This window comes from Nycticebus coucang, chromosome 3, assembly GCF_027406575.1.
Source record: "Nycticebus coucang isolate mNycCou1 chromosome 3, mNycCou1.pri, whole genome shotgun sequence".
Taxonomy (NCBI): Eukaryota; Metazoa; Chordata; class Mammalia; order Primates; family Lorisidae; genus Nycticebus; species Nycticebus coucang.
The window spans coordinates 49875444-49888186 of NC_069782.1; the positions used below are offsets into that span (position 1 = coordinate 49875444).

The following is a 12743-nucleotide window of genomic DNA, read 5'->3' on the forward strand; positions in this document are numbered from 1 at the left end:
TAAAATGTTGGCGGTGATGATCACATTTGAATGTCCTCTAGTGAAATTATGGTGATGCATTGGTGTAAGCCTAATTTTAATAAAATGATAAGAAAGATTTTTACATATATAAACTCATTAAAGGGTTAAAAAAGAATTATCAGCCATATCTGTTTATAGCAAAATAAAGCAAAAACCCAAAAGGAAGTAGAGATGATAATTTCTAAATAATACATTTCATCTTTTTTTCTCATATATGTGATATATGTACTTAAGTAAAATTTTAGCTGTATTAATATTGGAGAAATGCTGTGTTCATGGTCTAATTATGTGTGGTAGAATTAAAGGAGGTGGTAAAAAAATGAGTAATTTTGTGTAACATTTTGAGGTCTAATGGAATAGCTTCCAAAAGACTTGACAAAAAGGGCAATCATTAGTGAAAGTTTAAAAAACAAGGATATTTTAGTTCTAGAGAAGATTGATGGCAGATTTAATCACTATCTGCCAATATATAATGGATCATTTGACAGATAATGGTGACTAAATATCTCCTTTTCTAATAGATCCGACATGTACCCTTGCATTATGCACCATTGGTGTGATCCCACCTTTCACCCTCCCTGGATCTAACCCCCCCTCCTTGTCTACACTTAGTATAGAGTATAGATGTCTTAACACAATAATCATGTAAATGAGAAGAGGCATATATTAACCAGTGTGATATAAGCATTCCTAATTCTATATGAAATCAATGCTTTGTACTCCATAAGTGCATTAATGTACATATGATCCATGTGTTTATGATTTAATAAAAAAAATAAATAAATAGATATCTCCTTTTCACTTAGTATAGGCCCAGGGACAATGAACATAAAGGACAAGTAGAAAAACGCTACAGAAGGTGAGATACTAAGACAAATGGATGAACAATGTGGGGAACGATGTCCCTCAGAGACCTTCAGAGCAGTATAGCTCCCTTTAGATCTAGAGTCAGTGGGATATAAAATTAAAACTAAATAACTCTTAACAAGACAAATACCAGTTCATTTCATAAAGTGAGTCATGTAGTTCTTTATGTTTATCCAGAACAAGTCTCTTTGTTTCTTGTTCCTGGGGTCACCCCCATCACCCATGTCAGGTTCACATGTAGCATACAAAATAGCACCATCTGTGCAAACTGCCTCCTAGCAAGCAGTCCTGGGAGAAAGGACTCTCATGAATCAGAGAGGGAAGATACTGGAGAAGGATGGACATTGGTCACTCAAAGTATGAAAAGAAATGAGTCATAAAGGCCTTTAGAAATGTAAAGATACCTTGAGAAATTTTATAATACTGTGGTCAGAAGACCAATGATCTTTGATTAGTTTCACTTTTAGTATTCTTTTTATTAGCAAGTGACATTTAATACAAATTTTTCCTTAAAAAGTAATTCAATTTAATAACTTTATCCTCGTGTTATGTATTAAAATAGCATACTGTAAGAGTCTAAGATACAGATTTAAGGTTATTGTCTGGGATCACTGAAAACGTAAAGATCTCCTTTCATAACCTTTTTGATTTAAATATTAATATTTGTTATGCTACTTTGTTTATATCATAGGCTGGCAATTATTTTATAAATAAATATAACAACCTTTATAGAGAGTTTGGATTAAACTTAATTATTTTGTTTTCATAGGCTGGCAGAGCTTTCAAAGCTTGAAATAAGGTGGCAACTTAGATACATAAAGCCCAAAGGCATAGATTAAGAAAATTAACCCGGAATTTGGTGAAATGTTCCAAAGATAAATTTATTGCAGCTTTCACACTATTTTCTAGTAAGCTTTGAACCTGAAACAAAGTTCTGCTGTGCTTTTTTGCTGTTTTGTTCCACTTGATAAATGAAACACATCCACTGAAAATCTGAAAATCCTATTAAATAATACAGGATTCAGTGCAACTAACCTGTTTCTGTTGCTGGAAATCCAGTCTGAGATAAGTGTTGACGCCTGCTGGTGACAGTGCTTGTTGCCGAAACTGCAAGCCAGCATTATGACTTCCCTGCGCAGTTCTCTAGACATCATTCAAAAAATAATAATAAAGTCAGAGAGTAACTCATTACATAAAGAACAGATCAGCAAATTACTAATACAAAAGTATTAGTATTTTTAATACTAAGTGCTGAGTAAAAGACACTTAGCAGAGTGGGAGCGAAATGTGTTAAACATCTTCTCTGGAAAAAGTATTCCAGGGAGGAGTGTGGGTTTTGATCTCAATACAATCAATAAAAGCAGATCTTAAATTAAAACATAGCAAGGACATGTCTTTGTTCTGAGGATCAGATGATGGAAACTGTGCCATCCAGCAGTAGCCCTCCCAGGAAAGTGAAATACAAGGTGGAGAATGAAAGAAAGATGGTCTCATGCTGAGAAAGTCACAGTGGCACTGGTAGGATGTAATTGTACAACTCTGGAGGAAAAGACGAGAACAAGAAAATAAAACAGTACTCATGCTGGTAGGATGCTTGAACAAGAGATCCATTAAAATTGTTCTTCGGCCATCCAAGCTTGATGTATGTTGTTGCAACTTGCTTTAAAATATATTCCTAAGTGGAGGTAGGAGAAATAAAGATAAAGTCAGTTTCACATCTCTGTGATGACAGTTAAAATTCTTGTGGATACTATCCATTCCCATACTCCTGATGAGAATACCGAGGCTCAGTGGGATCTAATACTCTCCCTAATATAGGTTGATTGACTTGTTCATTTATTCAGCGAATGTTACTGAGGGCCCTCTAAGTGTCAGGCTCTATTCTAGGGGCTGGGGAATGTAACCACCATCTTCCTCTTTGTGAACAAGTTCCTTGATTCCATGGAGCTGACTGTTTAGTGGCAGAAAACAGACACTCATCTAATAAACGAGCTGATGTCAGGAAATGGTTAATTAACCATTAATTAACAACAACAACAACAAAATGCAAACCAGTCGTGGGGGTTTAAGAGAGTGGCAGCTGTTTCAGAGTCTTAACTAATGAACAGGAGTGAGCCATTAAGATCCAGAGGGAGAATGTTCTAGGCAGGGGAACAGTACGTGCAAAGGCCTGGAGGCAGAAGTGTCCTCAGAATGTTTGAGAAACAGCAAGACTGCCAGTGTGTTGAGGGTGAGCATGGAAGACATGACAGCAGAGAGGCTGTGGGTTCAGACCACGCTGAGTGTCCCAGGCAGCTTACAGACTAGATTTTACTCTGATGTGGAGGGGAAGCAATTGGGATGGATGTGAGAGCTGAGGAACAGAACTGTTCTAAGTCCATTAATAAAAGATCTGCCTGGCAAGGGTATCACACACCCTGCAGTAGAGGTAGCAGTAGAAATAGTGAGTAAGTAGTAGTGAGAAGAGGGACAGGAATATTGAAGTGAGGCTGAAAGACGACGGGAGGCCAGATATGAGCCCAGACGCAATGGCCTGCAGGTGCAGTGTGCGGGAGGGAAGGGTCCATCTGGTATTGCTCCCAGGGTTTGGGCCTGAGGGATTGGAAGGATAATAGTCTTCCCCCAATTTTAAATAGGCCCACTTTCAAATATCAGTAAAATTACAGGCAGAGGAATTCTCTATGTTATGTTTATTCAAATCAGTATTTCAAAGACAGAAAAGAAGGATAAAATGCTGTTGGAATGGAAGAAGTCTACTATTTCCTTCCTATTTACATGACTAAATGTTTAGATGACTAATTTTGCTACAAAATGAAGCAAATGAAGAATATTGCCAATAGCACCCATGCATACATACCGTATACAGATGCATGTACTATATGAAAATGCACATCTAATAATTTATGCCTTTTCTGTCAATAGGACGTATTTAATGTGAAACTGTTATACTGGCTCAGCCAATAGGCGAGCGCTGATGAAGCTGAGCCCCACAGAGCACTTCAGTGTAATGACAGCGTTTCAAAGTCAGCAATCCATTCAACTAATAATGTGTTTAAATATCAGGCTCAGTGTAAGATATGCTCTCCCTCATTTTAATGTGGTCCTTGAATTTTGTCAAAGGAATGAAAGCACTGAAATTACAAGTAACTGACATGATCCACTATTCAAAAGTGTATTTTATGTTTATAGAAGCTCAGTATTGCAGTGCCTCTGTGTTGTGGAGAAAGAAAGTGTTATATGTCTTTCTCTAGCAGATACAAATTATACCATAACTATAATGACCCATTTGTTCACATGTCTGATGTAAGGCCTTAGTAAAAAGTAATAAACAGTTGAGCCACAACTATTCCTATAAAAGAAAATTATGAAAGCAGAATTACTTTTGTGTAGATTCAAGATGAAAAAAGAAAGCAACTTGAATGGCCACCAAACAACCTAGATGGCTCAGATTTCATGTCATGCGTTCCAGGTTTGAGTCATTCCAAATGTGTAGATTGATTAGCAGAGTCAGTAATATAATTACAAATAGAGTAATTTTATAAAACACAGAGTAGGCTTTTAAAATAACCAAAGGAAAACAATGAGTGCACGAAGGTGATAAAAAGCACAGTAATAAAAAAATTTAAGAATCCAAAGCTCATTAGCAGTATCTAATCCTAATGTTATTCTAAATGATGATTAAATCAGATTAGGCAGCGTCAGGGGCAATCCTGGCTTATCAGGATTGGGTTTAGGAACTCCTGTCAGGTAACGTTTCGGAATGTTTGTCATGTCTCCATGTCTATTTGGATTATCTGTTGTTTGCTCTCCTGTCTCCCCTTGGACCCAATTATGAATGGGCTTTTGCCTCAGTGTTGATCTTATCCTGTTAATTAAGGAAGTGAATTGAATTCACTATGCCTTTTTGGATAAAAATAATGACTAAGAATCTTCACTGAAACTGACTGTATTCAGTTAAGAACTTTGGGATCCCCGTACCCAGGTTAAGTCCTTTGTGAACACAGAGCCCTTTAACTCTTGGAAAGTAAGTCTGAATTTTAAGGATTTACCATGTATATGCATTCTTAAAGTCTGAAGCACTTAAGCTTAATTGACACTTTTAGGCCAGAACAAAAGGTAGCTTGTATTAAATCTCTTCTTTAAATAATTGTCATCAGTATTACATAGAAAATCAGGACAAAAATTATAACATCAACTGGAAGAAGGAACTAAAATAACTCAAGGTCATTTTCATATTGAAGAAAATGAGAAAATAGTTTATCTTCTAAAAATTAGAAAGAAAAATTATATCTTTTTACGTTGAAGACGTTGTAGTTCTCCATTCGGTCCAGTAATTTATCAAGAGGATAAAGAGCTCGGCTGGCAGCATGCCAGGGAAGAAAATCCTTCTCCGCAGACAGGTATCTCATAATCTCCAGGGGAATATTCTGAGGCAAATAGCCAGCCCTGTGCAGTTAAAAAAAAAAAAAAAAAAAAGTTAATGTTAATTATATGCATAAAAGATACATGATGATGCAAAAATGAAGATTTTACTTATGCAAATAAAAAAAGCAAGATTCATCACAGTATAAAGAATCATATTCACTGCTATAAAAATAAAATTACCTATTTCTTAAATATAGTCCTATGTAGGATGCCAAAGCCCCTTAATATATACAAGGTTGGAAAGTTAAAAATTTACATGAATACAAAATATCAGAATGCATATTTTTTAAAAAGGAAGGGATTAAGGAATTTTAGAAAACTAACCCTAAGTATGTTCCCTGAAAGAAACTTTTCAGAGGTAACAAAGAATTGAAAATAATTGATTACTGAAATGTAATTTTAGTTTCTCCATATTCTTTTTATTTTTCAGGTAGCTCTATGTAATATGTAATACACATTGCATTCAAAAAGATCAAATTAATGTGTCAATTTATAGTTTTTTGTGCTTCTATGTTAGATTACAATATAAGCATCTTTCAAACCTGTTTTTTTTAAATTGATTTCCATAATATCTATAAACATTAGAATTAAACTTTAGTAAAGTACAAATTATAAAAATGTTTAAAAGAAGGGTAGTCTCTACCCTTTTATTATTTCCATTCCAAATAGATGTCATGTCACTAATATCAGATGTCGAAGCCCCTTTTGGGAACTAATAATAGATTTTTTTAGAAAATAGTAAACTGTAACATTTAAAAGTTCTTTAAATAAATACTGTCTACTGTGTAGGAGGCTATACCTACAAAAGCAGCCAGAAAGAATCATACATCTCTGCTCTCAGGGACAGCACATACAACGTCCTTCCAAACCCAATGCAACGTGAATGACAATCTAAAGCACATTAAAAGATGGTCTTATTCTTAATATGTCTGCTACATATAGAAACATTATGTATTTTCCTTAATGTTTTTTACATTAATAATTGCTATGGTCTGAATACTGGTATCACTTCCAAATTCGTATTTGGAAACCTAACACCAATGTAAGAATATCTTAAGAGGCAGGCATTTGGTAAGTGATTAAGTCATGGGGATGTCACCCTCAAGAAGGGAATTAGTGCCCTTACAAATGGGTCCCAGCAAACTTTCTTGGCCCTTCTTTGCAGCTTCATATGGGATGCATCAAGAAAGCATCAGAGAAACAGCCCCCACCAAACACAGACCATGCTGTCCCTGGATCTTGGACACACCAGCCTCCTGAACTGAGAGCAAAAATTAGTAGCATTTATAAATGACCCAATCTAAGGAATGTTGTGATACCAGCCTGAGCAGACTAAGACAAAATTAACTGAATGCAAACTTTTGACATAGAAAAGAGGGAAATATGAAAGCAACCAAAGCTCTGTCCTCACACTTATTTACATTTCACACTGTTCTTCTGCAGCATCAGGGAATCAGACGGATCTTTTTATCTGTGCCTTTTGCAAGGTGAATAGGGAAGAAACAAAGCCTTTTCTCATCTTCACTTAAAAGAAGTTTGTGAGATTATTTAGCTCTAACTCAAGTGATAAGCAAAAATTACAGGTGAATATTAGCTTATAGCTTAAAGCATTTATGATGTAACACAGTGTTTATTGTGTTTACAATAAAAACTAATTATGAGGATGGTGTTTCATTTTTCTTCGAGATAAAACAAAGGAATGTGTTTTACTCGAATGATTTTGATTCTGCCATGATACAAGATCAACTATGCTTAATATCTAAAATTAATAAGTATGGTAACACAACTCCAAATTTCACACCATTTCAAAATTTCCTAAAATTTGTACAATTTCTGAAACATGTAGATTTATGCCATTTTTTTCCTGCTCAGTTTCCATTTTCTACATCCTTGTAGAAATGGCATACAAATAGTCTATGATAACAACACTTAAAAAAGCAACTATCTTTTAGCTAGTATAGCATCTCAGCAATACAGTTAAATTTTGATTTCATACATTTGTTGCTCTCTGAAAAAAGAGTATAATGTAAATGAAAATAATTCTTTGGTTTTCTTTCTTAAAAAATTCTAATATTTCAGATTTTATACTTTGTCTCCATTGAATTTATAAATTCTAAACATTAATTAGTACTTCTTCTTTTTACATGCCACACATTACATAATTTTAGAGTTGAAGATTTATTTAGAATCCATTATTATTTGGTTGAAAAAAGAAGAATATATTTTTTAAAAGGAATCTTCAGTATGTAGTTAACTTGTTATAGATCTTCAAATAGATTTGGAAAACCTAGAAAGTTGTTTGGGTCTATTTTCCCAGAGATTTAGACATGTTGGCCATATGCTCATTATAATTTATTGCATTTTACTTCATCTCTATAAATGGATGGATACAATTTAACAATCTATGCTTTATGAGCTGACTACAAATAAAAAGGATGACAAATGAGGTTATGGAAAGAAACTTAACTGGAGAGCCCTGGGCTCTGACTGTTCCACTAACATTCCCTATAAAGTGATCCATCTCTCCAGATCTCGCATTCCTTCTTGATGATGTTAGAGACTTGAACTATGAGATTCCCTTTTAGGTCACCCAAACCTCTTAAGTTAACTTATATTTCTAAAATTTGATCCCAGCTAAAAATAATTACAATAATATGGGCACAATATCTTTATTTAAAAACTTAAGAAGTATTTTGTAATTTTTTCCTCTCCATTTTTTGATTGCTTAATATGTACAGGTTTAAGAGGTAGAGCTTAGATATAGGTTTTAGAAGACATCTGGCATTTTGTAAAAAAAAAAAAAAAGCAAAGTAAGCTTGTTTGAAGTTTCAAATAATGACAAGTCAAGTTAAGAAAAAAATATTTATTATATAGAGAATTGAAGCAAGTTCTACTTTGAGTCCTTACAGCAGAAATTTCTATCCATACTCTTTTCTTCTTCCCATTTCTACCTGATGCTAGAAAACACGATCCTGTGTCATCCCCGTGATTCTGACAGCTTCTGTCTTTCAAACTAGGGAAGAGGCTAGAGACGCAGATACTAGAGATAAGCTCCTGGCTTGGGGGCCTGTGCCCACACATGCCCCCACACAAATGTTACTCTTCACAGCTGTCAGCATTATGTTCTGCCTTCCCCCCTGGCTGCAGCTGTGCACCACCTACCTCCAGAGAGGAAGAACTGGGGAGTATGGAAATGCTGGGCAGGAGCAGGGCCCACTCAAGGTGTGGCTGTAGCCTGATCCTTTCCCCCCAGAAAAGAAATCAAGAGAAAAAAATAAGAAGATCTATTTTTAAGATCAGCTATAGACACAAGTGACCTAATTTTACTGCAGGATTGTTGAGATCGTGTGCCCTCTGACAGGCGTGGATAGACCAACCAGGAGCAGAAAAGTTCACACTCTCTTCCAATCTACATAATCCTCATATCAGTTTAACTAATTTCAACTATTAAAAAAATGGGACGGAATCCTAGGGAAACATTATATTCTATTCTTGGGATTACCCAGGCAAGAACGTGTACTCGGAGGTATTACCAGGGAATAATGTTTGGTCAGCACCAACATGTTTTTACTGTTTGGTCAGCACCAACATGTCACTGGCACACATTTAAAGGGCTTTAACAATGACTTAACTTTCTCCAATAGGAAGCAGATTTTCTTTTAAGTGGAAAAATTTATTTTAATTTAAAAAAGCTGATGAATGTCTATTATTTAGATAACTGACCATACAGTGACCTGGGAGGTTCCAGGTCACTGCATGCTTTTTTCTTCTTCTAGATAACTGACCATACAGTGACCTGGGAGGTTCCAGGTCACTGCATGCGTTTTTCTTCTTCCTATGATAGACTATAACTCTCAGTCTTCCGGGTGGTTAGGTGTGGTCACCACATGACTGATCTAGCCAACAGACTGAACATTCCTCATGTCCAGTGTTTCCCACAGGTGTCTCCCCTTAGTTCCTCCATGTTCTTTCTCTCTGAAATGATTCACCCAGATGAACTTGGTAGTCTTGTATTGGTGTGCCAAAACCCTACGGAGTCCCTGGTTACTACAGGTATTAGTTCTCACACCCAGTCCCATTGTGCCTCTTGTGTGGCAAGGAGTAATTTCCATTGTATTTTATCCAAATACATGTTTGGCTCTATTTTTTTTAATACTGTTAACCTTCCCTAATGCGGTCCTCAAATAGAATACGGAACACATTACACTCAGATTGCCCTCATTCTGCTTTGTTGCCAACATATGTAATCACCTACTACATAATTCAATATACTTGCACTTAAATTTACTAGCTCAAAATAGGTAGCTACACTTAATTAGACAAGAGGAAGAAAAACAGCTTCATTAGCAAATCAAGAATTATATGGGATAATGTTGGTGAAAATTCTACCTAGCTTGGATGTGTGTTCGTATAATTGGCTAATAATGATACCTGTGATTCCAACTACTGATAATGTAATCAATATAGGGGAAGTGCGTGGAGTCCAGTGAATGGAACACTAGATTAGCTCAAAGTCATCAGCCCAGCTGGGAGCACACTTAGGCTCCTCACACAGTTTTTCTAAATTCGTAGCATCAAAGGGAAATGTTACTCACAAAATAATTAGCAAATTTAAAGACTGTGGCCTGCATAATTAAGTATACCTTGTTAATATTTTAGGAAGAAGTAGTAGATGATAGCTATCTTCTCTATTGCTGGAGTGGGGGTAGACATAGAAAAAGGATTTAGGAATCAAAGAAAAAACAATGCGGAAGAGAGGCAAATGAGAACTGTCAAAGAAACAGACAAAAGTTGTCCACAGGAGCCACAGAGCTGCTCCTCCACCCCACCACAAACAGGTCCTCTTTCGTCCTTTGCTTCCTTTTCCTCCAATTTACTGGAGCTTGTGGCAAACATATCTTGGGGCATACAAAGAGTATTTTCATAAGAAGGAAGATTAAAACCAGACTAGATTAACTGATGTTGAAATGCTCTGATCTCAGCCAACTTTGTTTTTACCTAAGATCCAGAATAGCTTTTTAAAAACCCTTCTGAATTTCTGTGAATGTTAACTCTTGAATCTACTGAGAAAGATGGCTTATGTACAAACAACCGGTTTTGCTCAGAGTTTTCTTTAAAGGCAGTGGCTTCCCCAGGGTTTGAAATTTAGGTGGATGAAAGCACCAACCTCAGACTCTTCCAAGGCTCTCACTCCACTCTTTATTAATAGAATATTCATTTAAAGCCAACAAATAGCCTGCTACGTGCTTTACAATATATGCAGAAGACACTGTCAATGTCCCTTAGGGCAAAGATTTTTAAAGCACTTGCTGAAATGCTTAATTAAAAAATTTACTAGGTTTTATCTATTATTCTTTATTATTCATTATTAAAAGACTTTTTATGCTGTTTGTGGGAAGATCCTATGACACAAATTGGAAACCCCAACAGTCCTCCAAGTACTATAGAACAAAAAGGGAAAACACAGGGGAGGTATCTCTGTCATGCAATAGTTTATTTGATCAATTCCTAGAGGAAAAAAAAAGATATGGTTAAGCCTTGTCTGAAGAGACACAAATGGCGGTCACTTATGTGCAGCCCTATGAAATCAGGAATGTGGGAAGTCCAACAGAAATGTATTCCTCTCTTCCTTTAGCTCCTCCTCTTCTGAAAGCTTTCTCCCAAGCCTAAGCTGATTTAGGCTTCTGATTCCTGGGCTCAAATAACACCTTACAAAACCTCTATTCATAGTAATTACCACAACACTAGTCACAGTTTTGTCAGAATGTTACATTGATCATCAAACTTAGATCTTTCAGAAAATGAAGTATGCTTTACCCAGCTTTATATCCCTGTAGCCTAATGTGAAAGCTGATGCAGAAAAGACGGTCAATAAATGCCTCTTAAACTAAATTAAATGACGATAATGTCATAGTTCTAAAAACAGGAGCACCTGCCCTGTGTACCAAAACTTAAATACAACCATAATTTTTAAAATAGTAAGCATTATCAAAGGTTAAAATATAGCAGGAAGGTGGAACAAAATCTATTAAAGTGATATTTATAGTATTTTTGCTGATCTTTTTTTATTAATGATATACGTAGAGACAAGAAGCTTACTGCTGTCCAGTCAACAGTTTTGGATAAGCCAGTCTATATCAAAATAAAAAGCTTTTAGCCAGTAAGAATGCAAAGGCATTATATGAATAGCTCTGCTCTTTTTTCTCTGATTGGCAAATTGCCGTTCTAGAAATAATAATGTCATTTATAATTTGCATTTAAATAAATTGATGGAGGGCTCAGAAATCTCTTTCCCCTAGTTGGTAAATTGACAAGGGTAAACTACATAATCTCTAGGCTCTCTTCTGGAGTAAACACTTAAAAACTAAAAATAAAACGCTTAGAAATAATGTTTTGCAATATGTACAGTTTCACTACAACCATTGCCACAACCAGACCCTCCTTTTCCCACACACTTTCTTCATTTCCAAACATAATTTCACAAGAAATCAACCATCATCTTAAAAGAAAGAAAAAGGTTCTCTAGGTAATTAATAGCTAAGAAGCAGAGTCATTGATCATTAATCGGAAAAGTTAATATTAGCTATTTGGCAAAAAGGAAAAATATCTTAGCTTTATAGCCAAAGTCAACTAATTTTTTTTAGAAGATTATCAATGTAATAATTTTAAGCTATCACGTATTGAGGAGTTACTATATGCCAATTACAATGTGAAAAGTTGGTCTAAGTTTGTTTCAATTTAATATCCTTAAGAATACTACTACTAACCTTTGAGATCAGTACTGTCACACCCATGATTTTAGATCAAGAAGGTAAAGTTTACAGAAGGGAAGCACTTGCCAATCTCAACTGGCTAAAAGGCTAACAAGTGGTGGAGGTAGAATTCAAATCCAGCCCTGACCAGCCACCTCCTTCTACGCTATAGGCTAAATCTCAAAGTACCACTTTGAATTTGCATTATGTGGTTTCTTCCTTCCCTCCTTTCCCATTACTTTCCACAACACTTTCAACTGCCTTTATCACATCAGACTAAATACACAAATAAACACCAAATATAATCCTATGCTATGACGTAGGAAAGTGCTATGACAGGAAAGCAAGCAAGGCCATGGAAAGAAGGGTTATAGGGGAGCAATTTAAACCTGGTGAGGAGGGGGAGCCATGTATGAAGTGCAAGAACAGGTTGATGAGAGCTGGTGGGATGGAATTCTGAGGAAACCGTGAGTTCAAAGAGCCTGAGAAATTCACAATTTGGGATGCAGGAAGAATAACAGAAGACCTTCATGGCTGCAGTGGAGACAGCTGAGAAAGAATAGCAGAGGTGGTGGCAGCTAGATCATGAAGAAATTCAAATAGTAAGGGCTTCTGATTTTATTGTTTTTCATTATAAAATATATTTATTATTGAAACTGAGTGATGATGTCAGTATTC

The 12743-nt window shown here is 35.7% G+C and overlaps 1 protein-coding gene across 1 annotated transcript in view; it reads right to left on the bottom strand.

Annotated features, from left to right (window-relative positions):
- Positions 1 to 12743, bottom strand: part of TRHDE (thyrotropin releasing hormone degrading enzyme) — a 497375-nt gene that overhangs the window by 45553 nt on the left and 439079 nt on the right. Inside the window, exons 13-15 of the mRNA XM_053585572.1 lie at positions 5187 to 5334; positions 2466 to 2563; positions 1924 to 2031 (exon numbers count right to left, since the gene is read on the bottom strand). Coding sequence (XP_053441547.1) covers positions 1924 to 2031; positions 2466 to 2563; positions 5187 to 5334 — 354 coding nt within the window. The remainder of the gene's footprint in view (positions 1 to 1923; positions 2032 to 2465; positions 2564 to 5186; positions 5335 to 12743) is intronic.